Below are 26,448 nucleotides of genomic sequence, written 5' to 3'. Positions count from 1 at the left end.
CTGGGGGCTCCGGGAGGAAGACCTGGTGTCCCAGGCCAAGACTGGGTCTTGCCAGACTCTCACGGTTCACGAAATGACTCGTGGTGGCATCTATCGGCATTCGTCACTCGGTAGTGCTTAGCTTTGGGTTTTGTTGTTCTGTTTTTTTAAGCAACTCTGAAAAGAGTCCTTATTCTGTGTATTTCTGGAGGAGGAACAGTTCAGCCCCCTCACACCACCTACAGCTTCCAGCCTGGAGGTCAGTGTCCCCCCTCGACTCTGGAACACCCTCCCCCCGGTCACACTCCCATGTACACGTCCCCACCAGCCGACGCAGCCGTCATTATTGTACCCATCACAAGGCAAACTGAGTCCTGACACCTGAAGAGGCAGTTTTAGCATCAGTAAGACAAGCAAAGATTGACACTTCCCACTAATTTTTCACGCTAAGAAGGAACAGTGTGCTCCTCTGCAGAAGGTCTCTGCGGGGCCTGGTGCCGAGGCCTGGGGAAGGCCTTGCTGTTCTGCTCATAATGAAATCAATGGACTTGATGCAATTAAGGGATTGGCTGATTTTCGGACCCCATTAAAAAAAGGTGCAAGACAGCAAAGGATACAGTCAACAAAACTCAAAGACAACCTACAGAATGGGAGAAGATATTTGCAAATGACATATCAGATAAAGGGCTAGTTTCCAAGATCTATAAAGAACTTATTAAACTCAACACCAAAGAAACAAACAATCCAATCATGAAATGGGCAAAAGACATGAACAGAAATCTCACAGAGGAAGACATAGACATGGCCAACATGCATATGAGAAAATGCTCTGCATCACTTGCCATCAGGGAAATACAAATCAAAACCACAATGAGATACCACCTCACACCAGTGAGAATGGGGAAAATTAACAAGGCAGGAAACAACAAATGTTGGAGAGGATGCGGAGAAAAGGGAACCCTCTTACACTGTTGGTGGGAATGTGAACTGGTGCAGCCACTCTGGAAAACTGTGTGGAGGTTCCTCAAACAGTTAAAAATATACCTGCCCTACGACCCAGCAATTGCACTGTTGGGGATTTACCCCAAAGATACAAATGCAATGAAACGCCGGGACACCTGCACCCCGATGTTTCTAGCAGCAATGGCCACTATAGCCAAACTGTGGAAGGAGCCTCGGTGTCCATCGAAAGATGAATGGATAAAGAAGATGTGGTTTATGTATACAATGGAATATTACTCAGCTATTAGAAATGACAAATACCCACCATTTGCTTCAACGTGGATGGAACTGGAGGGTATTATGCTGAGTGAAGTAAGTCAGTCGGAGAAGGACAAACATTATATGTTCTCATTCATTTGGGGAATATAAATAATAGTGAAAGGGAAAATAAGGGAAGGGAGAAGAAATGGGTGGGAAATATCAGAAAGGGAGACAGAACGTAAAGACTGCTAACTCTGGGAAACGAACTAGGGGTGGTAGAAGGGGAGGAGGGCGGGGGGTGGGAGTGAATGGGTGACGGGCACTGGGGGTTATTCTGTATGTTAGTAAATTGAACACCAATAAAAAAAAAAAAAGAAAAAAAAAAAGAAAAAAAAAAAAAGGTGCAAGGTTGAGAGAAGACCTCATTCATACGCCTTTATAGATCAGATATCCGGTTAACTCATGTCTATGATCTGCACTAATGTGCTTCCGTTGGCATTTTATTTTCCCCTTTTCATTTAGGGCGTAACTTTCCAAAGAAGGCTAAAGATGCCAGCGCTACGGAGCTAACAGCGGCCTCACCAACGATGAGCCAGACTGTGCCACTAGCCGTGAGGTACCTGACGCCTGGGACTGTACCCGGTCGGATGCTGAGAATGGACAGGTGGAAGGGCCCCCCCGGAGGTACAGCCAATCTAGCGTCAGTGGGAAAGAACCCCAGTTCTGGTTCTGGTTCCAGGAAGCACTGTGAGAGCAGCAATTTTGTCTCTGACCCTGAGCAGAACTGTAGGACATCCGAGTGCTGTCAAAAGCATAACTGCTTCCAGTGGGGAAGGTAGATTTGGGAATTGGTTTCGAATCGGTATTTAAACAAAGCTAGAAGTACCTGTTTGTGAGGTACTTACAGGTGGCCTCCCGGGGGTGTCTATCCACCCACCCCCTGCCCCTGCTTCGCCCTCAGCAGTTTGAGGCTCCTTAACCCTTGGACCTGCTCTGCCAAGTTCAGACCCCACTGCCCATGTGCACTGAGGACCATTTCCTGCCCTTCTCTCACTCTTCTCTGTACATTTCCCAGGATCCCTTGACCTCTCCTGACTTCTGGTAGTTCTGCCCAAAAGAGGCACTGTCGGAAGCCTGGAGGGTATGAGGAGGGGGAAAACCAGAGTATTTTTCTTTCACTTTGCTTCAGTGGATCCTTGGGCAGGGGCTGAGTCTCCTCCATCGCCCCCGATCCCACAGGACAGCCCCCCTCTGTCTCAGCCCTCATCAGGTACCCATCACAGTCCCAGCCCTAACTAGATGGCCCCAGCGTCTGGGTTCTGGTCACATGGCCTCCTCCCATGGCTTCTCCATCCCCTGCCAGTGGCTTCCTTCTACCACCAACTCTCTGTTACAGCATCATCCCGTTGGGCTTCCCAGCTGTTCCATATCCACAACCATTCCCTGTATCGTAACCCTAAGGTGATTTCTGTTTTCCTAAACTAGGACTTAGCAGCTAGTGTGGGGTGACAGAGAATGGTGGTGGCTGCGAGGAGGGTGTCTGTGGGTCTCAGGATAAACACTAGCGACAAAACCCCAGCCCTCACCCTACATAAACAGCAGCCCACACGTGAGACTGCCTCGGGCTCCAGGCCTAGTTAAACCACTCATGGGCCCCTCTATTAGAGAGGACTTTGGATTACAAGCGACAGCACGCTAGCTCAAACTAGCTTTAACCCAAATTGATGGAGGTGGCTCCCAGGTCGCCTGGAAGTAGACACCTGCACGTTGCTGGGTCTGCCCCCATCTTCCACTTCTGCTCCTTCTCTCCACTCCTACAGATAAGGTGCTTCACAAAGTGGACGGACGCCGTGGAGACTGGAAACTCTCCTAGGTGGAGAAGAAAGATCTCCTCCTTTAGTTTCCGTTTTGAAAGATTCTTGGAGGGAATTGGGAACTTGATTGGCCTGACTCAGGTCACGCATCCATCTTCCGGACCTTTCACTGTGGCAGAGGAGTCCCGTTCAGACCACGCAGCTAGCGAACGAAAGGGCCCAGCGCCCAGGGGTAGAGGAGCACGGACGTGGTGGGAACTGGTCTAGAACTACAGCCTCGGCCTGGTCAGGATTCTTCTGCTTGCAACTGTCAGATTTCAATCAAGAAAAGTAAAGGGGGGATCCCTGGGTGGCGCAGCGGTTTGGCTCCTGCCTTTGGCCCAGGGCGCGATCCTGGAGACCCGGGATCGAGTCCCACGTCGGGCTCCTGGTGCATGGAGCCTGCTTCTCCCTCTGCCTATGTCTCTGCCTCTCTCTCTGTGTGACTATCATAAATAAATAAAAGTTAAAAAAAAAAAAAAAAAAAGAAAAGTAAAGGGGTGAATGTTGGTGTAACCAGAGAGCATTTGTAAAGCTGGCCTCGGAAACGATGGAACCAGGCTCCCTCATGCTCTCCGTTCCTTTCCCTCTGCTCCCCTCTGCCACTGGCCTCGTTTTCCCAGGTTCCCTTTTCCCGCCAGGCTGGAACCACAGCTCTAAGAACGTCCAGCCTCACGTCTTCCCAGTCTGGCTGTCAGAGAGGAATGTGCTCTGACCCACAGCTCCAATAGAGGATGGGCCCCAGCTTTGGACAGGCCATCCCCAAGGCCATCCCCAGCGCCCATCCCCTGCTCCAAGGCCGGGGAAGAAGGGTCAGGTAAGACAAGGGAAGAGTTCATTCTGATGGGATGGATAATTCAAAGAAGGAATAGTCCTGGGCCCCTGGATGGCTCAGTGGGTTAAGCATCTGACTCTTAATTTTGGCTCAAGTCATGATCTCAGCATCAGGAGATCAAGCCCCACGTCGGGCCTTGCCCTCAGTGGGGAGTCTGCTTGAAGATCTCCCCCTCTGCCCCTCCCCTGACACACTCTTTCTCAAATAAATAAGTCCTAAAAAAAAAAAAAAAAAAAAAAAAAAGCAGATCCCCCAAACCACAACTCCACTGTTTTTACAGTCCTAGGAATTGAGAAATGACTCACTAGAATATGGCCTTGGGTAAATCACCAAACTTTCTGGCTTCTGGTTTCTTCATTCAACCAGTTATTCTTCTAGAACTTACATTTATTGAACCTATTTCAGTGGCTCTCAAACTTCGGGGTACACCAGAATCACTTTAGGAGTCATTTTAAAATCCAGATTCCCAGGAGGCCCCTGGCTGGCTCAGTGAGTAGAGCATGCAACTCTTGATCTCAGGGTTGTAAGTTCAAGTCCCACATACAGTGATTACTTGAAAATAGAATCTTAAAAACATAATAGTAACATTCAAAAATAAAATGCATATTCCCAGGCCCAGCCCCAGCCACTGTCTCTGTAGGTCTGAGATAGGACTCACCAATCTGCATTTACTGAATGAGTCTTAGGCTGGTGGTGCCCATGCCATACTTTAAGGAATAATGAATGGGATGGTTTGAGATCCTTGCTTAGATAGTTTGTGATGTAGGCAAATACGAGCTGTGTTCTGGTTCAGGAAAGACCAACGTGAGAAGGGAAGGGTTTGGCATAGCCCAGAATCAATTGAAGGGAAGAGCAGCATCCCCAGGTCAGCTGTGGGCCAGAATGTGCAGGCAAGGCCTCCTAACTGTGTGTGGAGAAGGTTCTGTTCTGTTCATAGAAGATTCTGTTTCCCAAGGGAAACACCCAAAGGTCCCTGGCTGCCTTCATCCCCAACAGTCCTGGGCCTTTTCATGCCTCTAGAAGCTCCCCTTGATGTGCATTTTTTCTGACCCTGTATTGAAACATAAACAAGCGCAGTGGGCAAGAGAACCCAAGTAAATTCTCTCCCTAGCATATGCACAGAATTAACATTTAGAAGGTGTGGGGCACGTGATTCATTTTGTTTTTTGTCTCATGCTTAATAGGTTATGGGGGTGGGGGATGGGGGCAGCAAATAAATAAAAAAATAATGATTCAGCTAGCAATGCTCCCAGAGCTTCCCTCTCCTAACCAGAGCTGTTGGGATCGAGCGTTTCCAACACAAGGGCTCCTGAAGAGAAATGCTCACGTTTGGACCCCCTGTAGACCAGAGTCAACTGAAGCAGAATTGTAATGTACAGCAAGCAGAATTTCAGACCCCCAGCCTCCCCTCTCATGCCTTTCCTCCAATTATGATCTGGAATTTTTCCGTTGACTATTACAAGTACATCTTCTATAATTCCATATCATCATAGGTGAAATGTTAAATATTTCCAATAATTTATCTAAAACAGCATATTAAACTGATACACTACAACCTATCATAAAAGCTGGGGGAAGCGAAGCACCCCCTTGGTCAAGAAAATAAATTGTTCCTAAAACACTGTCTGGAGTAGTGACCCAGCAATTCCTTTCTAGGGATTTATCTTACAGGGATCATCATGTGGATGTGCAATTCTTGGCCTATAAGGATGTTCACGGCAAAATTGCTTTGAAGAATTAGAAAAGAACCAACATAACCAAGATATTCTTGGGAACTCCTTGAGTAAGTTATGGTACATCCAAACAATGGAAGGTTATGAAGATATCACAATTTTTGTCTTAGAAAAACATTTACCGATATAAGAAAATGTTCTCCCTATATTAACTTTTTTAAAAAATAGATTACACACTATACGTATAGGATATTAGAGGGTTTTGTTTTACAATAAAACAATGACCAAGAATACATACAAAAGAAATTGCTCTAATGATGAAACGATGGGTAAATTTTTATTTTCTTACTTCATTTTTTTACAACATGTAAGTGTTCTTTAACGAGTATAGATTGCTCCAGGCGAGAGTCTATACCCACAGCATCGGCCATTGCCTGAGAGCTTGTTAGAAATACAGGATCCCAGGCCCAACCCCACACCTGCTGACTCAGAATCTGCATTTTAACAGGACTCCCCCTTACCTTTCCCCCATGATCTGTATTCACATTATAGTTAGAAAAGCAAAGGTCTATGGAACTCAACATAAGAGAAAGAACTGTTTTAAATAAAGAAAGCCCCGGGCTGTGACACCTGGGTGCCCTTTACTATTTATTAAATGGAAGCTAATTCTGAGGCAGAGCATAAGCAATTCTTATCTTGCAAAATGCAAAATTTTCTAGAAATGGCTTAACATTTCCACGTTTTTTCATTTCAACAATGGGGCATGGAGCAGTGACAAGTCCCTCCATCTCCATTCCCTCCCCCGGCCACAGGGCCACAAAGCCTGAGCTCTGAGATTCTGCATGAGGGAGAGAAACATAGATTCCTCAAGAGCTGCTATTCAAGCCATTAAGCAGCATGTGCCAATGTCCCCCCCACAATTCTGGTTCAGTCTCCATTAAGCTGCACATCTGGCTGTCACACACTCTTTTGTGGGGAGATCTCAATGGCAGCACTGATGCTGCCTCTCCCCAAGGCCAGCCCTACAGTGGCCTCCCTGTCCTCCCAGCATGTGATGTCATGAGCATGAATGTCCTGCCAAACATTTAAGATGTTGCAGTTCACATTGTGTACATTGTATAGAGAAACACTGACAGGCAGATTGGAAATTAAAAAAAAAAAAAAAAAACACACACACACAGGGCAGGATACAACCAAACCTTGTTCTATTGTTATTCCAAACCACCAATTCAGCACAAATATGTAACTTGTATTCTTTAAGTACACAATCTTCTTTTTTGTTGCTGTTGTTGTAACGAGCATCCCCAGATGCAGAGATTTCCTTGAAACGTTCTTTCTGTAATTCGGTTGCTATCAAATTCTTGGAAAGCATGAACAGAACCGGTTCATTTCAACCCAAAGATCCCCCACACGTGGGCTCTTCGGAAAAGGCCATAAAGGGGAGAAAGCTGGGTGTAAGTCTCAAAGCCATCTCTCCTCCAAGGACCATCCAAGCGAGATGGGTGCTGGGAGTTAGCTGCATCCCGAAAGGCATGAAGAAGAGGCCCTTCCCTCCACTGTTGCTCAAAGTGTGGCATAAGGACCATCTCATCAGAATCAACGGGAGTGCAATAAAAATGCAGATTCCTGGGTGAATTCCGAGGGGCCCTTGGGGGTGAGAAGAACAAATCTGCCCTTTACCTGACTTCCTAGCAGTGATTCCTATAAGAGGCTAGGAGGGCTTCAGAATTCGGTAGACCTAAATCCAATTCTACTCCTCTCTAGTGGCTGTTTGAACTTCACGAATAACCCGAACTCTCTACATCTCATGTTTCACTCTACACACTGGGGCCCTGGAGGAGGATTCAAAGTGTGAAGTTCGTGATACAAACAGGTCCCGAGAGCGTGAATTCCCTTTTCCCTGTTATTCAGGTCGAGCACTTTGGGTCTGCTATTTTACCTGTGATTGGGGGGGGGAGGCCTGTTTCCCCCCTGGGGGACAATTAAAGTCGCCAGGTTCCAATGCAGCCCTACTGAGAGCAGACAAAATCATCAAGACTGAGTCCCTGTTGATGATTACTGAAGCAGAAGCTGTTGCTCTATAGCTCCCAGCTTGTGATGTCATGAGCAATCCAATAGCCACAACGCCGGGGAGCCACTGAGCACTGAAGGTGTGACTAGCACAAACGGGGATGTGCTCGAAGTGTAACATACACACTGGAATCCAAAAAACTGGATACCAAAAAGCAGGTCATAAAACATCCCATTTGTAACTCATTGCCTATTGAAATGAGAATATTCTGGATATATTGGATTAAATCGAATATATCAAAATTAATTTCACTTGCTCGTTTTTAGCTTTTTAATGTGGCTTCTAGAAAATTTTAAGTGTCATGTGTGGCTCTATTATATTTCAGCCAGACAGTGCTGTTCTGGAGGAACAGCTATCCCCGCCCCCCTCACTCCCTAGCCCTGATAATAAAACCCAATCCTATTGTTATGGCCTACAAAATGGGATTTCTTGGGACGCCTGTGTGGCTCAGTGGTTGAGCAGGGCGTGATCCCGGGATCCTGGGATCGAGTCCCGCATCGGGATCCCTGCATGGAGCCTGCTTCTCCCTCTGCCTGTGTCTCTGCCTCTCTGTGTGTCTCTCATGGATAAATACATAAAATCTTTTAAAGAAAAAAAAAGTGGGATTTCCTAACTAGGCAGGCAATGAGCTAGCAAGGAGAGATACGGGGTGTCTCTTCTCTTGCCACAGGGAAAAGTGGGCCCATGTAGCAGGCCCTCTCGGGTGAGCAAGCAAGCAGCAGCCCCAGGGAAGGAGGCTGCGGAGTGAGTACATACATCGTGATGAGGAGAGAACCACGTGAAACACCAGCCTCAAGCCAGCAGCGCTAAGGAGAGGCTACGTGGGGACCTCACTTGTCCACACCTGCTGGATGGATGTCTTTTGCTCCATCCAGGCTCACAGTCATTACACCCTAACAGGTTTTTATTAGTTAGAGAGAGTCCTCTAATAAAATTACATGACTTGTGTCCGTATAAAACCTTATTATAACTAAGCAAATATTTTGGTCAACATGAAGACTGTCTCTTCCACATAAGGAATTTAGAAATAGCTATAATCTCCTCATGTACACGAATATCTACCAAAATGACTAGCCCAAGTGGATATTTCCAAAGAGGAAATGTTTGCCTGTTATATTATCAACTAATGAAATTAGTGTTTTCGGAAAAATACTGCCAAAACAGATTGTAATCTGTGTTTTTACGAGCAGACTCATTACTTGACAGAGCTTCTGGAACAGAAAACAAACAAAAATCAACTCAATGTGTCTATCTTTGTCCAAAATTTCCAAGTATCTATGCACACATGTTTGAGGAAACTGCATTTAGATATTATTACGAAAATATCCAATATAGGGTGTTTGTGTTATACTTCCCTTTTGCCTACAGCCAATTTCTTTACTAAGTGTCCAAAATAGATAAAGGAGTTTATCTGTGCTGGGGACTTGGTTTCTGATTGCCACCCACTTAGACGTGACTTAAAGATGCTAGAACATCACTCCACCCAAGAAACCTGCAGAGCATCAAGGCTGCACTCTTATGACCACGCATGACCACCGTGATACAGTGAATAAAATAGAATGTTTTCATTTTTCAGGGCAGCGCAGAATGACTTGTTCTTGAGTGCCCGACCAGGTTCTCTATAAATTACTAGTAGAGATGAATGAAATCCTTGAAATCTATAGATGGCGCCTCTGGACACGAGAAAATATTGAAGGCCACTTTTGCATACAGTCTGTTATTTTATTGCATGGGTTTCACTTAAAGAACAAAATGCACCATCAATGTTTGGAGAGTTTGGGGCCTCAGATTCTGATACACCATCAGTGTTTACACCCGTAAAGCCAAATTCAACAGCACGATTTATGTTAAACAACATCGCTTCAAGATGGCTTAACAAAATGACAACAGAGAAGGGGGGAAGCTTTAAAGATGCGTTACGTTGAGGCATACGCAAGTGTAGGATTAAGAACCATATCATACAAACCTGGAAATCAAATATATTTGGCGGCGTGTCAATTAGAGTTATATGCACATGTATTGTTACTTATCGTATCATTGAAGTCTATTTGGTTCATTTCCTTCATACAGATGAGTCGAGAATTTCAGGAAAACCATGGTTACAAAAATGATCAACCTCGAAAAAGTATGTACAGATAAATGTAAAATCACAAACTAAAAAATATCCCCACCCCTTGCCCTCAGCTTACAAAAGGGGAAGTTCCCCAATCCCCTCCCTCCCCACCCCATGTCCCCAGTTCTAGTTTTTTCTATGGCTTATCACTAGGTGACCTTGGAGCCGAAGAGGAGGGAGCGAACAGAGAGGCATCTTTATGAGGCTCCCATTTTCATCTGTAACAGTTTGAAAAGGGTCTTTTATTCCTCTCTGCACACCCAACTCAGCATGTTTGCAAGATATTTAAAATTTAAACGGGGGGGGGGGGATATATATCTATCCATATATATCCTGGGGAACAACAAAGGAATGCCCAAGAAAAAAGCTAATAATGGGCAAAACTATGAGAAAAGGGCATTTTCTGAGCTAAAGATTCCTTTTAAGGCAACAAATAGAGAGAGGGGTATCAAGACTAAAACATGCCAGACCGGATGCTTTTCTAGAACTTTGGCTTTGGAGCCTGGCAGCCCAGGGGCCTCCCCCGCCGGGCAGCGACTCTAGGGCCGCGGGCCCGGGACCCGCAGCAGCTCCGCGGTCAGGCCGGAGCCCTCTATACGTGGGCACTCTTGGCATGAGTGGGCGAGCTGGAGCCCGAGGAGTAGTAGAAACGGTTTTCACCAAAGGCCTGGGCGTCCCCGGCGCAGCAGACGATGACACAGCCGCCCACGAGGCACAGCACGGCCCCGATCCAGCCCGCGTACAGGGAGTAGCCGAAGCTCACGATGGTGGTCTCGCGGTGGGCGCACACCGGGAACCAGATGGTCGCCACGATGGCACAGAGAGCTGCGGAGACGAGAGACACCTGTGACCGGCACACCCAGCGCACCCCTGCACAGCGGGCACGCTGCCCTCGCTCCCCTCGCTCCCCTCGCTCCCCCGGCCCCCGGGGCTCCCGCCCGGCCCAGCTGGGTCAGACCACCGGGCCTTGGTTTTTGCAACAGGTGCCACGGACCAAAGAAGGCCAAGGCAAAAGCCCAGGAATAAGTCATTTGAGCCACAAAATGGGTATTTGCGTTCACTTATCTATCTTCATACATCCATACTTAGAATCCCATCTATCCATACTTAGAATCCCATCTATCCATACTTAGAATCCCATCTATCCATACTTAGAATCCCATCTATCCATACTTAGAATCCCATCTATCCATACTTAGAATCCCATACATCCATACTTAGAATCCCATACATCCATACTTAGAATCCCATCTATCCATACCTAGAATCCCATCTATCCATACTTAGAATCCCATATATCCATACTTAGAATCCCATATATCTATACTTAGAATTCTATTACACTTACCTAACTGTATTATAATGATCTCTTTATGTGTCTATTTCCCATCCCAAGTTCTGAGTTCCTGGAAGGCAGGGACCAAGTCCCACTTATGTTTGTAAAGTCAGTGTTTAACTCACTCTGGGGCACATAGTATGTGTTCAGTGTGTACCAAGTGGATGACTAGATGATCTGACATGTTCGGAAATGAGAAACAAAATGATGGGATGCCTGGGTGGTTCAATGGTTGAGCATCTGCCTTCAGCTCAGGGCGTGATCCCGGGGTCCTGGGATCGAGTCCCACATCGGGATCCCTGCAGGGAACCTGCTTCTCCCTCTGCCTGTGTCTCTGCCTCTCTCTCTCTCTCTCTCTCCCCATGTGTGTGTCTCTCATGAATAAATGGATAAAATCTTAAGAAAGAAGAAAGAGAAAGAAGAAAGAAAGAAAGAAAGAAAGAAAGAAAGAAAGAAAGAAAGAAAGAAAGGAAGGAAGAAGGAAGAAAGGAAGAAGGAAGAAAGGAAGAAAGGAAGAAAGGAAGAAAGGAAGAAAGGAAGAAAGGAAGAAAGGAAGAAAGGAAGAAAGGAAGAAAGGAAAGGAAAGGAAAGGAAAGGAAAGGAAAGGAAAGGAAAGGAAAGGAAAGGAAAGGAGGAAGGAAATGATGCCCACTTCATCTTTCCAATGGTCAGTTGGAAAACTCCCATTACAATTTGGCCAATTCACATGACGAAGACTGAAGAAGCTCGGAGAATTCTCTTGCTGTGGTGGATGTTGCTAGACACCAGCGGAGTACTGGCTAAGAGTCTGAGTCTGTGGTGCTGTTCACGATCACAAAATCTCAATACACCAATAAGCAATGCTCAGAGTCAAAGAATCTACCCATGCAAGGGTTCCACGGTGATGATATCTGAGTCACAATGGTAGAATTTTATGGTCTTCCAGCAACCAGTCTAACTTTCAGACGTGGTTTAGATTTTAAAGAGGAAGATAAGAAATAGCTTCCGTATCATTTAGTTCTTCCTCTCCTCCTAAGCAAAGTAGCAAAACAAGGGCAGGCAAGAGCCTACGAAAACTTTTAAAAATGCTGTAAACCTCCACTCGGGCATTGTCAAATAGGGTGGTCACAAGCTACAGGGGCTTTTAAAGGTTTCTCAAGAGGCTAGTGAGACCAAAAAAACTGTGTTTTGCACTTTAATTAATTAAAATTTAAATAACCACATGTGGCTAGTGGCTAATGCGCTGAACACAACCCCCAACAAAGTAACTCCATAACTGCCCTTGGTGTCACCTGATTTCTCACAACTACAAGGAGGAAAGAAATTTTAGTTGAAGCTTTACATTGGGATCACACATTAAAGCTGACAGATCAGGAAAATAATCACAATGAGGTTTTCAATCATTAGCCATTTATTAGCCTTCAATAAATTCAAGGTACTGTGATGTTTGCTACCTGGAGTCTCCTTGTCACTTTCAACTCAGGATTTCTGACTTCTCACCCTGAGTGATTTTCTGACTTAACCTCAATGCCCACAGAGAAGATATAGAATTTTTCGTTAAACAGAAGCACCCAAATCTAACAGTCTCATACATTAGTTCTAAACTGAAGAAAAGATTTAACTCTTACCCACTTTGAAAGACCTCTTAAGGGGGATCCCTGGGTGGCTCAGCAGTTTAGCACCACCTGTGGCCCAGGGCGTGATCCTGGAGTCCGGGGATCGAGTCCCACATCGGGCTCCCTGCGGGGAGCCTGCTTCTCCCTCTGTCTGTGTCTCTGTCTCTCTCTGTGTGTGTGTATGTGTCTCTCATGAATAAATAAATCTTTTTAAAATATTTTTTTTTAAAAAGACCTCTTAAGCCACCTCACTGCATTTTGTGTAGCTTGGAATAGGTTCTTGTCAACAACAGACTAAACCCAGCCCCACGAGCTGGGTATAGATACACATGAGTAAATGGGATTCCTATTATAAAAAAGCATAGATCTCTAGTAGAAGTCAGAGGGAAGAAAATTAATTTGGGGGTTTTTTAGTTGCTCAAATTTCCTTTATAATAGCCTAAATTCTCTCCATTAATGTGAACTATTCACATATTTCAGGAGTTTGTATAGATTACCTAAGAAGGTAAAATCTGTCAATATGCTCATGGCTTCATTTTTTTCTTAGAGTAAGAAAAATCACGCCAGCTTCTGTAATATGTTTATATGCGATACCATGAGACGATGTATTTTCCTTCTGTGAATAGTGTTTCAAGAAAACCAGTGTCAATTGACTCTTCCCTTTCCAGCCCAGGGCCTCGAACACCTGACATACAGGGGAAAAAAGTCTTTTTTCTCTCTTCCGCCAGCCACACATTCCAAATGCAGCACTCACCAAGTACAGCGTGGCTACTGTCGGAGTCATACCCTCAGCAAGACACCGAGAAAGAAGAAAAAGAGTCTTTTTTGGTGTCAGGACAAGAAACAAACTCTTCTAGAGTGTTTCAGGCAGAGAAAACTGCTCTAGGCTCTTCATACAATCCAGCTGCTTACCCCGAGTCCCCCAAAGGGAGCGCTCATTCTGCTTGAGTCAAACAGCAATCTAGCAAGGGCTTCCAAATACCCAAGCTTGATTAGAAGGAAAAGGTAGGGAGGAAATAGCTGAATTCCACAGGGAGAAAAAAAAAATTTGATTCCCAAACAGCTGATTTGGTTCAATTCAATCTATCATTTCCATAAACAATTAGCCTGATTTCAAAACAGTATACCATTCAAATTTATATTTTTCAGTTATTTTATATTTATACATACGACACACACACACATACTCCTAAGTATTCCCCACACTTCATGTAAACCTGACTCGAATGCAGATTTGGTGTGGATTTTATAAAATAAAGATATACATGATAGGTAGATGATAGATAGATAGATAGATAGATAGATAGATAGATAGATAGATGATAGATAGATAGATAAGAAATTTGCCTAGTTCTTCCCCTTTTCCTAAGCAAGAATAAGAGTATCTTCACATGGGGAAAGAATCAGGCTCGATATTTCCAAAAAAATAATCAGCCTTGATTTTGACTGTTTGGGGGATTTTGCTAGATTTTATTCCAACATAATTCACTAGAAAAAGGAAACATCAGGGACGTGTCTAAACATTTAAATAATGAACATACCAGACCGGGTGAATGAACGAGGGATGGATGGGTGAGAGACAGTCTCATTTCAAGTCTCCTTTCCACTTCAAACCCACCAAAACTGACTTCCAAAATCCTGAAACTGTAATGTGACTTTAACACACTTGAACTTGCAAGCTCATGATTTACCTCGTTAAAGATTTCCTTCTTTTATAACCGCCACAAAACAAGGCGAACAAGCGCCAGCAGGGTTACTTTATTTCCTAGTAGATGAATGAACTCTGGGTGGAATTCCTGTGGCTCTCAAAGATGAACCACATCAAAACCACTAAAAGATGACAGGCCGCCACACAACATGAAGGGAAATGAGAGGTTCACTGGAAACAGTGACCTGCAATTGAACTCAGAATGAAGAATGTTTAGAAACTAAAAAAGAAGAACTTACTCAATTTCAGCATGGTTTGAAGGGAAAGGGGGATGTTTTAATCAGTTAAGTCGAAATCCAAGAGTTAAATCATTGCTTAACTAAAAGATGTGAAATATTAATAAAACTAGCAAAAAATTTTGGCTTTCTTAATGACGGAGGAGGCCCGCTAGATTTACTTCTATTTGTAGACACACACACACAGTTCATAATGGTTCTCCCAGTTACTCAGAGAAAATAGAATACTTCTCTAAAAAAAGTCACGGTTACCCATAAGGTAAAGAAAAATTGAAGAAAGATAAAGAGAATTTTCATTGCTTTGTTTTGTCATGTCACCAGAATGCATTTTTAAAGGAAGTCTTGGGACACCTGGGTGGCTCAGTGGTTGAGCATCTGCCTTCAGCCCAGGACATGATCCCAGGGTCTTGGGATCGAGTTCCATATTGGGCTCCCTGCATGGGGCCTGCTTCTCCCTCTGCCTGTGGCTCTGCCTCTCTCTCTGTGTCTCATGAATAAATAAAATCTTAAAAATAAATAAACAATAAAGTAAGTCTCTAACAGAAAAATTCTAATGGTCAGATCTTCCAATTTCTCCTCTTCTACTTTCCAAAGATGCAATAGTTAACTGCACAAGGCGGGGCGGGGAGGGGATCTGTCATTTTGGAGGGAACAGAAAGTGAAAACTGGGGACATACTTAGCTGAAAGAAAGAAATAAAGAAAGAGAAAGAAAGAAAAGAAAAGAGAAAAGAAAAGAAAAGAAAAGAAAGAATAGAAAAAAGAAAAGAAAAAAGAAAAGAAAGAAAAGGAAAGGAAAGGAAAGGAAAGGAAAGGAAAGGAAAGGAAAGGAAAGGAAAGGAAAGAAAAGAAAAGAAAAAAAGAAAAGAAAAGAAAAGAAAAGAAAAGAAAAGAAAAGAAAAGAAAAGAAAAGAAAAGAAGAGGAAGAGGAGGAGGGCAGGCAAGAAGGCTTCACTGCGCAGATCCAGATTCACCTGGACTTGGTGCTCTCACAAACAGAACTCCCTGCTCTTCATGGAATAAAATTGTTTGCTAAGTTTCAAATAATGCAATACAATGTGTTCTTTAGCTGATAGAATTCGGCCTTATTTAAAGTTAACAATGATCCTGATGTAGCCAAACACAGAAAATAGTAGGAAAGGCAATTCTAGAGCAATGTACACACAGCTTTTAATTTTTTTAGGGATTAGATGACACATGGTAATATATGGAGTTAAATAAATGTGATGAAGTTAAATAAAATGAGTATATGTGTGTGTGACTTTGAAGGTACCAATTTAGAAAGAGAGGGAAAGACTGACAAAGAGGCCCAGAAAGGCAGAAAAGCACCAGACTCTGACATTTCTTCCTTCCTCCAATGAACACCTCTGTTTTCAGGCTTAATCGTTTTCAGAACTAAGAACTGACAGGACTTTAAAAGCATTAATTCTGGCACAAAGCAATATTTCGGCTAAAATCACATAAATTACTCTGAGTGATATAAGTAATATGGGGGAAAAATTTTCCTTGATATTATATCTGAGATTTGCTTCAAAAAAATTCTGGGGACTGGAAGAAAAGAAGTACATTGGTGAAACAGACTGGCCTCGAATTTATCATTATTAAGAATGAGTTTGAGTTATACTATTTTTTCTACTTTTATGTATGTATGATATTTTCCACAATAAAAACTATTTCTTAAATTTTCTTCCATTTAAACATCTTACAGTGCACTGAATGCTGCCTTCTACAATTGATGCTATTATAACATATATTCTAAATAGCAACTAACTTTAGCTTTGTACCAATTAACTCAAGGCAACAAGTAATGAGATTTCTAACAAGCTGTTGGTTGGAGTCATATATGTTATTTCCTTATAATCTGAATCTAGAAAAATCTTAGTTTTTCTTTTTTTTTATTTGTGACTCTCTAAATTTTGACTTAAGAAAACATAGCTGCCAAAGGACATACTCCTCTTACACAATGACTTTTATGAAGACCTAAATTTAAAATAATCATCAAGTCAGTGGAATATTTGACTGCATTTTTTTCCTGGCTTGCTTTCAACATTTTTCCCTTTTATTTCTATTTCGCACATCATTATCTTTTTTTTCCCCGTAACTTTTTTTAAAAGCCTCATGGTTATTTGTTAATCTTTTTTTTTAATCACAGAGCTTAGAAATAGGAGAGACTTCACAAAGCATTTAATTCCTCCAATTTTACCAATAAGGTCATTTTAAGAAACGACCATACTAAAGATCCCACAACCTTTCCACTACCCATATAAAAGTTGATTTACATTATGAGCTCGTTTGTATAAAGTTGATGAGTTTAGAAGAAAACATTTTCCATCTATTCTCTTGAGACCCCAGGATTAAGGGCATCACTGTTGACTCCACACCCAAGGGTGACCCTTCCTAGGACATCTGATTCTGTGCGCATGACAAGCTCAATCTGTCCCACAGTTGCACACACCCTTTATTTTACTGCAATTCCATTATTACCAGTAAGGTCCAAATTGAAACTACTTCCTTCCAATACAAATACAATTCCTGGGGCCATATTTTTAAATAGGAGGAGAGAAAATGAGAGGATCCCACTAAGGAAGGAATATGCACTTCTCCTTCCATTCCCTACCCCATCTCCCCACCCAAATCAAGTATTTCCTAAGAAACACCCAAATCAAGTATTTCCTAAGTTACAGTGAAGTAAGAATGAGATCAAATCAGAACTAAGCTTGAGTATTTTTAGCTGGGTAGTTTAACGTGGCTTCTTATAATGGAATAAGCAAAAACAAAAAAACTAAAAAAACTAAAAAACAAAAAACCAACCTCCAACTACTTATTGATCTACACTCTGGTTTTTACAAAGTAAACAATGGAAATGTCTCCATTTGACCAGGATGTGACCTGGCATTTCCAGGAAGAGCTCACTGTCTCTCTTGACCAATGCCATGTGTGGAGATTGCCCCGCAGGAATGAGACATGATCAAAAGAATACCCGACTGCCCTCTGGGTTAGCTCTCTATTTCCTCTAACCAACAACAGCAATGAGAACAGCAACCATTTGCTGAGCACTTACTATGTGCCGGACACCAAGCTAAACAACTTGCACCTCCTTTTACTGTTCTTACCAACCTCAGACATAAGCATAATCACCTCGTTTCATATAAAGGCTCAGAGACATTAAGTAACTGGCCCAGGTCACACAGGTGGAAAGTGGGAGATCCGAGACTCAGTGCAGGTGGTCTGACCCCCCAGTGATAAGATAAAGCAGCTCAGGGCATAGGCACCTCCTGCCTGGGTAGGGGCTCTCAGGTGCACCTGGATCCATCCTCGATCTGAGGAGTAGGCTACATCAGGCCCCCATTCCTACCCCTAAAGCTGGACTGAATTCTCACACCATTAAACTTGAGACCATGGAGAAGGCAACACTATTGTTCAACAGACGTATTTTTAAGCCTTTGGAAAAATGGAAATGTTCAGGGTCAGGAAAAACTGATTTTAAGTAATCGTGCTCACAGTCTCCATATCCAAATCACCTTCGGTATTGTTTCCAGTTCCTGGGCCCCCAGACCCCAGAGCTGCCTGGTCCCCTTTGGTCAGCGACCACACCTCGGCTGGAGCATCACTGGTGACCTGCAGGAGCCCAGCACTGGCTTCTCCGGGGAGAACGTCAGAAGTCAATCCAGAGCAACACAAAGGGAGCCTTCACTCCCTCGAGCTCCTCCCATCCATGCCAACAGGGGAACCGAGGCACTGGGCTCCAGAGAAGAACCAGAGGCGACCAGCAGGTGCCACAGCTGAGACAATGAGCACTGCATGTCCAGAGCTAGCTCTTTCCAGTCCAAACAACACCCAACCTGAAGGCAAGTGACGACTCACTGAGAAATAAGTCCAATGGAACCCCTAAGAGGCAACAGGTAACCCTGGAAATTCAAAGCCACAAGAGGGCAAGGGGTGGCGTCCTCACCCCAACCTGATAGCAAATGGCTGGGAAGGTGCAGCCACTCTGAGAGTTCACTCAACGGGCTTCCGTGTTTTCACCCCGCAGTGATGAGGGACTGAGGATCCCACACCACTACCAGCCGCACCCCACGTCCCTCTCTACAATTCTGTCCACATCCACCAAGCAACCCACTTGAAAAGGATAAAGGAAAGCTTTAATTCAGCTAGGAAATTTCAAATAATGGTTGCTGGGTTTGTTTGTTTTTTAATAACCCTTGTTACTCACCTGGACAATTCAGGTGTTTTTAGGGTTTTTATTTTTTAAAGAAATACCAATTGGTCTATATGTACTTGCTTTTATTTATGTCTCTGTTTTCCACAGGGTTTGGGTTTTTTTTTTTTTGTTTCCTTCATGCACTCTCTTAGTGGGTACTCTGTGATTCTCACATGGAAGGCCAGAATTTCTAAAAATGAACACCTAACACAACAGACTCACCCGTTGGCTCTGGCATCCTCGGAGCCCCAGAGAGTCTTCTGGAGATTCTCTAAGAATGTGATGCAAGTAACAGTGCCAACTGCCCAGGATGAGAAGTGTTTCCACCTGGATCCCACAAACCAATTTACCTGCAGAGCTTTGGTCTAACTGTGGGAATTTGAATGTAAAGATCTGACCTCCAAAAAGCACTGCGACAGAGGACCCGGGCAGTTAGAGGAATCGCCTGCCACTGTGTGTTCCACGTGGCACCCCACACAAATGCTTTGTGGCTGGAACCAAAATGTCCACGCCAAGATTGCTCTCTGGAAATGACAGTGGCCCTCCGGTCTTTGCAGTCCCGTCACCCAACACCTGCCCCCCCAACACACACCCACACAAGCCCCTCCTCTGCGTTCTCTGTGGCTTCACAGGTCCCTGAAACCCTCCACCCCTTTGCAATCTTATGGAATGGCACGCTTACCTCACATGCCCCCTTACTCCCCGCACTGACCCATATAAACCCTGACCCTTGGAGCACCCAGATGGCTCAGTGGTCGAGCATCTCCCTTCGGCTCCGGTCGTGATCACAGGGTCCCAGGATCAAGTCCCACATCGGGCTCCCTGCAGGGAGCCTGCTTCTCCCTCTGCCTGTGTCTCTGCCTTGCTCTCTGTGTCTCTCATGAATAAATGAATAAAATCTTTAAAATAAAAACAAAAAAAGAGAACCCTGACCCTTACCCTTCAAGCATATAGTCTGATACCAGTTTGGGGATGCTAATTCCTTGTCTCAGGAGAACCTGACTTTACGTCTAACCCATATGCAGACCAGTTGCTGCTCACCAATACATCAGGGCACTTTGCAGCAAGAGCCGCTGTTCTTGAAATTCATGTCTTCTATTAGGATTTAGAATGTGCTGGTGGGATTAGCATTCAGGAAAAAAAGTAGAGAGAAATGAAATCACTGAAGGGAGCAGAGCTAGAAGGATCCTCACTAGGTCGTTAAATCAAACCCTCTGTGTGCAGGTGTAACCAGGAAAACTGAAGGAGCACGTGCCATTTCCTTGGCCTGGGCTGGCCACCCCCCCGCCCCCATCCGTGGTCTCAACACCTTCTCTTCAATTCTCAAAAACTCATCCCTAGAATCCTCTGCTCTGGGAAACTCCTCCAGTCTGGCTTGGGCCCCTTCCTGTGTGTGTGCACAACCTATACACCTTTCTTCGATGAGCACATGCCACACTCTTATCGAGATGCCCCAGTACACTCAGAGCAGAGACTGCCTTTTCCACCAGAGTCCCCGGTGCCGACCACGGTGCCTGGCACTCAGCAGATGCTCAATGAATCCTTACTGAATACAAGATTAAGGGGCCCCTGGGGCTCAGTCGGTGGAGCATGCGACTCTTAACCTCGGGATTGTGAGTTTGAGCCCCGTGATGGGTACAGAGATTACTTAAAATCTTAAGGGGTGCCTGGGTGACTCAGTCAGTTGAGCATCTGACTTTGGCTCAGGTCAGATCTTAGGATCCTGGGATCGAGCCCCAAGTTGGGTTCCCTGCTCAACAGGGAGTCCGTCTGCCCCTCTACCCCTCCCCTCCCCCCTTCCCTTGTTACTGAGCATTTAGTAATTCCCCAGCTCATGTGCCCTCTCTCTCTCTCAAACAAATAAAATTTTTTAAAAGATTTTTATTTATTTATTCATGAGAGACAGAGAGAGAGGGAGAGGCAGAGGGAGAAGCAGGCTCCATGCAGGGAGCCCGACACGGGACTCAATCCTGGGTCTCCAGGATCATGCCCTGGGCTGAAGGCGGCGCTAAACCACTGAGCCACCGGGGCTGCCCAGAATCTTTTAAAAAAATAAAATAAATAAAATAATAAAAAAAATAAAATAAATAAAATAAAATAAAATAAAATAAAATAAAATAATAAAATAAATAAATAAAATCTTAAGATAAATTAAAATGAAATACTGAATCATCCCTGGAGATCTACCATCCTCTTTTCTCTTGCCCTCCTCCTTCTGTACTCTTTCTTTATACATTAAATGAAGCTCTCAACTGTGGCTACGCATAAGAATTACTTAGAAGCCTTCAAAAAATATCTTTGCTTGGCCTGATGCCCAGGAATTCCAGATGCTGGGATCTGGGCATAGGTATTCCCACAAAAGGGATTCCACTGGGAAGCCTGAGTGGAGAGCTGCTGTGTCGCTCTCTCCTGTCCCCGGGTCTCTGTCTTAAGTATACCCATATAATCCTTTCTGCCTTTTGCTTTTTAATTTGTTTTCATGTTCAGTGACACCTCCCCCACCCTCCAGCCACAGACAGTACCTGTCCTTCTGCATCAAATACCCATGAAACAGAAAGGGATACACATCATGGGGAGCTTTTCCCGGGGAGATACCTTTGGCTTCCTTTCACATGCCTCTTGAACCCCATGAAGCAGGCAAGATCTGCAATTCATCAGGTTCACTCGAAGTCGGGGTGCTAGATAGAAAGCGGTCTTACCCAGCAGAATGAGCATGACGCCAGCCAGCTGGGCCCGCCTGTACTTGGCCACACCGGGCTCATGGCCCATTCGAATGCAGGGGAGAACCGTCAGCAGCAGGAGAATGGCCGGCAGCCCCAGGACCGAAGCTGCGATCATCAGGGCTCGGCAGGCCTGCACATAGCCTGGACACGAGAGAACACACAGCGGCGTTAGAGCGGGGCTCCCACCCCCAGGATCCTGAACTCCGGCCCCAGGGAGCTCTGCACCACCTGCCTTCCTCCGGCCCCATTCCAGGACTTGGAACGTGGTACATGCTGCCGAAGATCACATGTTCAACTTTTAAAGTGACTCCAGGACCAAAAAAAAAGGAGTTGGAGGCTGGAGAGGCTGAACGGAGATCCCCGGGTTAGACCACTTGTCGAAGTTTCCAGGATGCAGGGACCACAAATCCAATTACGCCACGACATCACCTTCTGAAAGAGTCAGACTAAAACTCAAACCTTCTCAGATGCCTCCTGTGATCTCAGATGCCACTCGCCTCATCTCTAAGGTGAAAATGATAATAGTGCCTAGAGCTCTCTAAGAGAATTCAACCGAGATTAAATTAGCGGACTCATGCAGTGCTGAGAACAGCGCCTGGCACATACGGAATACTCCAGAAAGATGAGCTGTTATTACTGGTGTTATTACTCTGTGTCAGTGCATTTTATCTCCAGGTGCACTAGGTGATTTTGTCCCCAACCATATGCTTTTATTCCCGTGGTATATAGTCTGTGGTCCTAACTAGACAATCTAAGGCTTCGGCTTGGTATTTCCCCAGAGGATGCTGCGCTCATGAATCCTGACCCCTATCGATGGTGCAGCACGTGACCCACGCTCAGGCTCCATGTCCCGCCTCACCCAGTCTCCTGGGCATGCTTCCACAACAGGCTGGTGTGGCTCTAAAGGCATCTCTCCAGCCCCAAGGATTCCTAGAGGGCAGACACCTGTCTTCACCGAGTTAATACCAGGCCCACGGCAGCTGATGTAAACGTACAATTAGGAATGAAGGAATAAGAAGTTAAATAATAAGAGTGGAGCAAAACCAACTGAACTTCATGCTGTCAAATCAAAATGCCAGGTAACAATTTCATTAGGAAAAAAGATTACAATATGTGCGATATTTATGTAAAATAACTCTGACAAGATACCAGCAGAATATGGCAGGCGTAGATGTACTGTTTCTCATTAAAACACCCTCCTTCCTCCAAAAATAAAGGAGGGGGTTGTATTTATTACTCTCCCTTGTCTGCTTAGTGGCCCGGGGAGAGGCAGAGTTAAAGACAAAGCCAAAAATGAGCCCCAGTGTCTGCCTCACTAACCTGTGTCTGGCCTGTGCACCAAGAGCCAACTACAGCACTGTCTCTAAGCAGGATCTGCTCCCCCAGAACTCAGACCCCCTGGGCACTCTTCCAGCCCCTGCCCTCATCAGCTTCTTCAAAATGAAGGGTAAACAATCAATCAACTATCTGTTGACCTGAAGAACCCCCCACCCACCCCACACACACACACACACACACAGAGAAGAGCCACAGGATTCTGAGGCTGGACCTCTGAGCAAAGTCCTGTGCCCCCGCAGCTAGCAGGAGAGCCAGGCTGGACACCACAGGCACAGTCAACTAGCAGCTGAGGGTCTGAAATTCATGGTGCAGGCTGTCCATGCGCCTGAGGCCAAGGCCATGACTGAAAAATCAAAAGATGGAGACTGAGATCTGTTCCTGTGCCCATCCAAGTGCGAGGGAGGGAGACCGCAGCAAGGATGAGGCCCTCCCTGAAGTGAACTCCATCTGTAGGATGGTCTGTTCTCTGAAAATAAACCACTTGGCTCTAAATGCTCAGTAAACTTAATTTCAGGGGAAAGGAAGAAAAAAGGAGGGAAGGAGGGAGGGAAGGAGGGAAGGAGGGAAGGAGGGAAGGAGGGAAGGAAGGAAGGAAGGAAGGAAGGAAGGAAGGAAGGAAGGAAGGAAGGAAGGAAGGAAGGAAGGAAGGAAATGGAAAGAAGAAGGAAGGAAGGAAGGAAGGAAGAAGAAGGAAGGAAGGAAGGAAGGAAGAAGGAAGGAAGGAAAGAAAGAAAGAAAGAAAGAAAGAAAGAAAGAAAGAAAGAAAGAAAGAAAAGAAAGAAAAGAAAGAAAGAAAGAAGAAAGAAAGAAAAAGAAACTTTATGCTTTGCTCAGATTCCTACAAATATCATACCCAGCTTTTAATAAAAATTATACCAACAATTTCTGAAGCCTCTACTGCATCAAAGGAGGTTTGCATGTCTCATTTAATCCCCCAAAACAACACTGAAAGAGAGGTGGGTTGGTTTGATTTCGATTTTTAAAGGAAGACAACTGGTGTTCGCAAAGACTAGTAAATTGTCCTAAATTACCCAGATTACGAGCACTGGAGCCCAGAGTCCCTCCCAGGTCTACCAAGGCTGCCATTAAGTGCAGGTGAGTGCAGATCTTCTGGGTTCCCGGGACCCCTGTCATTCTGAAAGTTCCACATGGAGTAGAGGAGGGTGCCTGGCTGGCTCAGGCAGAAGAATGAGCTACTCCTGATCTTGGGGTGGAGAGTTCAAGCCCCATGTTGGGTGTAAGGATTCATTAAGAAACTTTTTTTTTTTTTAATTTTTAAAAAATGGAGAAGATAGCGCTTGGCAGGACTCCCACGGAGGTGCGCACCAGCCGCCTCGGCAGCAATTCCTGGTGCAGGAGATGCAAAGAGAGGAGGAGCCTCCTGTATCTTGGAGGAATTTAACATGAAAAGGTAGAAAGACTTGAACAGTGAACAAAAAAAGTCTAAATGTGCCCTGATGGTGATAAAAGTGAAATACCAGAGCAGCAAGGAGGAAGGGGGGATTGACTCCAAGTACAAGGGCTGGACACTTGGGGGGGCTTGTGGGGAGGGGGGAGCAGAGTCCGCAGGGAGCTAAAGGCTCCCCCAGGAGATGGCCCCAAGCCAGGGGCTCCCGGACTGGCCTTGGAGCCGAGCTAGGCGCTGGTTAGGGAACCAGGACAGGCCTCCCGCGGCGCCACCCCAAGCCCAGCGGGACAGAAGGCGGGGGCGGGGGCGTCCACCCCGCGGGGGGGGGGGGCAGAGAAGGGCCCACCCCACCCCCACCCCCACCCCCACCCCCACCCACCCCGGGGCGGAGCCCGCGGCCGGCCTCTCACCCAGCTGGCTCCACGTTCCCGTCCCAATTGAAACTGGTGCCCAGAATTTTTCGACGGGGAAGCCCGTGAAGATGGGGGGGCGGGGGGGCTGGCGTCGGAAGAGACGGACGGGGACAATTCTCTCCCCTCGCGTCTGCGGGACACACTGGGGGCGGCTCGCCTTCTCGCTTGGGGGGGCCATCATCCCAATCGCATGGGGGGGGGCGGGGGTCAACTCTTCCCTATCGGACCAGCCGGCAGGGGGAGGGGGGGTCAACTCTTCCCCGTCGGACCGGCGGGGGGGGGAGGGGGGTCAACTCTTCCCTATGGGACCAGAAGGGGGGGTGAGGGGTCAACTCTTCCCTATCGGACCAGAAGGGGGGGCGGGGGTCAACTCTTCCCTATCGGACCAGAAGGGGGGGCGGGGAGTCAAGTCTTCCCTATCGCACGGGCGGGGGCCGGGGGGCGGTATATGGGACCAGGCGGTGCAGAGGCAGGGAAGGGGTCACCGCGGGGCGGGGGGAGGGGGGTCAACTCTTCCCTATGGGACCAGAAGGGGGGGCGGGGGTCAACTCTTCCTATCGGACCAGCCGGCAGGGGGAGGGGGGGTCAACTCTTCCCTGTAGGACCGGCGGGGGGGGGGGAGGGGGGTCAACTCTTCCCAATCGGACCAGAAGGGGGGGCGGGGGTCAACTCTTCCCTATCGGACCAGAAGGGGGGGCGGGGGGTCAACTCTTCCCTATCGGACCAGAAGGGGGGGCGGGGGGTCAACTCTTCCCTATCGGACCAGAAGGGGGGGCGGGGAGTCAAGTCTTCCCTATCGCACGGGCGGGGGCCGGGGGGGGGGTATATGGGACCAGGCGGTGCAGAGGCAGGGAAGGGGTCACCGCGGGCCGCGGCCGACGCCCCATGCGGGGGCAGGGGGTGCGGGAACGGGACGACCTGGCGGGCTGGGAGGGCCCTCACCCGGCCGGGACGCCCGCCCCCTCCCTGTCCCCGGGGCGGGCTGCGGGACGGGCACGGGGCTTCGGGCCCACGGACGGCGGGAACGTGGGCAGGCGGCGCGACGGCCACCCCCGCGGCCAGGGTTCCCAGCGCGGGCCCACGGCTCGGCCCGCGGACTTCTCGGGGTGCCTCGGCCCGCGCCCCCTGCCACGGCCCCAAATTCCAGACGAGAAAACTGCGGCGGGCGAGGTCGGGGGCGGGGCCGCCTGGTCCCTTCCCGCGAGGCGGACGGAGGGCGCCCCGCCGAGCGCCGAGCGCCGAGCGCCGAGGTCAGGGGCGGGGGCAGCGGCTCGAGGCGAGGTCCTTACCCGGCAGGATGAGGATGTCCACCAGGGGCTTGCAGTGGTACAGCCCCGTGGCCATGACGCAGTCGGCCCACAGCCCCTTGGAGCCCAGTTCGTCCAGCTTGCGGCAGGTGGGGATGGTGTAGCCGCAGGTGACCACCCAGTCGTTGGTGGACGTGGTGACGATGATGCCGATCCAGCCCACGAAGCTCGTGACGAAGCCCACGACCTGCAGGCACGTGGCCACCATCGTGGCCGCCACCCCGGCGTCCCCGGGGCTCGCCCCAGCAGCTGTGCCCGCGCCGGGGACTGCGCTCGCGACGGCGGACGTGGGAGGCTGCGGCCCGGCTCGACCGCGACGGCTGGGCAGGGCGCCCCCGCCCCCCTCTTTAAACCCCGGGGACCCGGCCCGCGAGCGCCAATCGGCGACGGCCCCGGCCAGCCGGCCAACCGCGGGGCGGGGCCCGGGTGCAGGGGGCGGGGGGGGGGGGCGCAGGGTT

At 47.0% G+C, this 26,448-nt stretch overlaps 1 protein-coding gene across 2 annotated transcripts; it reads right to left on the bottom strand.

Moving 5' to 3' along the window:
* Nucleotides 1-10,176: 10,176 nt before the first annotated feature.
* Nucleotides 10,177-26,319, bottom strand: CLDN11 (claudin 11). 2 transcript variants are annotated; one of them, XM_025425566.3, is made up of 3 exons: nt 25,973-26,316; nt 21,501-21,665; nt 10,177-10,552 (listed from the first exon to the last, which is right to left on the bottom strand). In XM_025425566.3, exons 1-3 carry the CDS (start codon nt 26,196-26,198, stop codon nt 10,320-10,322), a joined length of 624 nt encoding a protein of 207 aa, XP_025281351.1. In that variant the 5' UTR covers nt 26,199-26,316; the 3' UTR covers nt 10,177-10,319. The 2 variants fall into 2 exon arrangements, with proteins under 2 accessions (XP_025281351.1, XP_048961608.1); XM_049105651.1 differs by having other exon boundaries at nt 10,347-10,552; nt 21,397-21,665; nt 25,973-26,319.
* Nucleotides 26,320-26,448: the final 129 nt, after the last annotated feature.

Source organism: Canis lupus, chromosome 34 (assembly GCF_003254725.2).
Source record: "Canis lupus dingo isolate Sandy chromosome 34, ASM325472v2, whole genome shotgun sequence".
Classification (NCBI taxonomy): Eukaryota; Metazoa; Chordata; class Mammalia; order Carnivora; family Canidae; genus Canis; species Canis lupus.
The sequence above is the reverse complement of the archived record's forward strand: the minus strand, read 5'-3'. Positions and strand labels throughout refer to the sequence as shown.

What these genes read in the sequence shown, in the direction of transcription:
- CLDN11 (XM_025425566.3), bottom strand. Translation starts at nt 26,198, where the DNA reads ATGGTGGCCACGTGCCTGCAGGTCGTGGGCTTCGTCACGAGCTTCGTG. An exon ending in GGACATCCTCATCCTGCCGG is followed by an intron (nt 21,666 to 25,972) that starts GTAAGGACCTCG and finishes TCTCGTGTCCAG; the next exon opens with GCTATGTGCAGGCCTGCCGA. An exon ending in CGTCATGCTCATTCTGCTGG is followed by an intron (nt 10,553 to 21,500) that starts GTAAGACCGCTT and finishes TCGTCTCCGCAG; the next exon opens with CTCTCTGTGCCATCGTGGCG.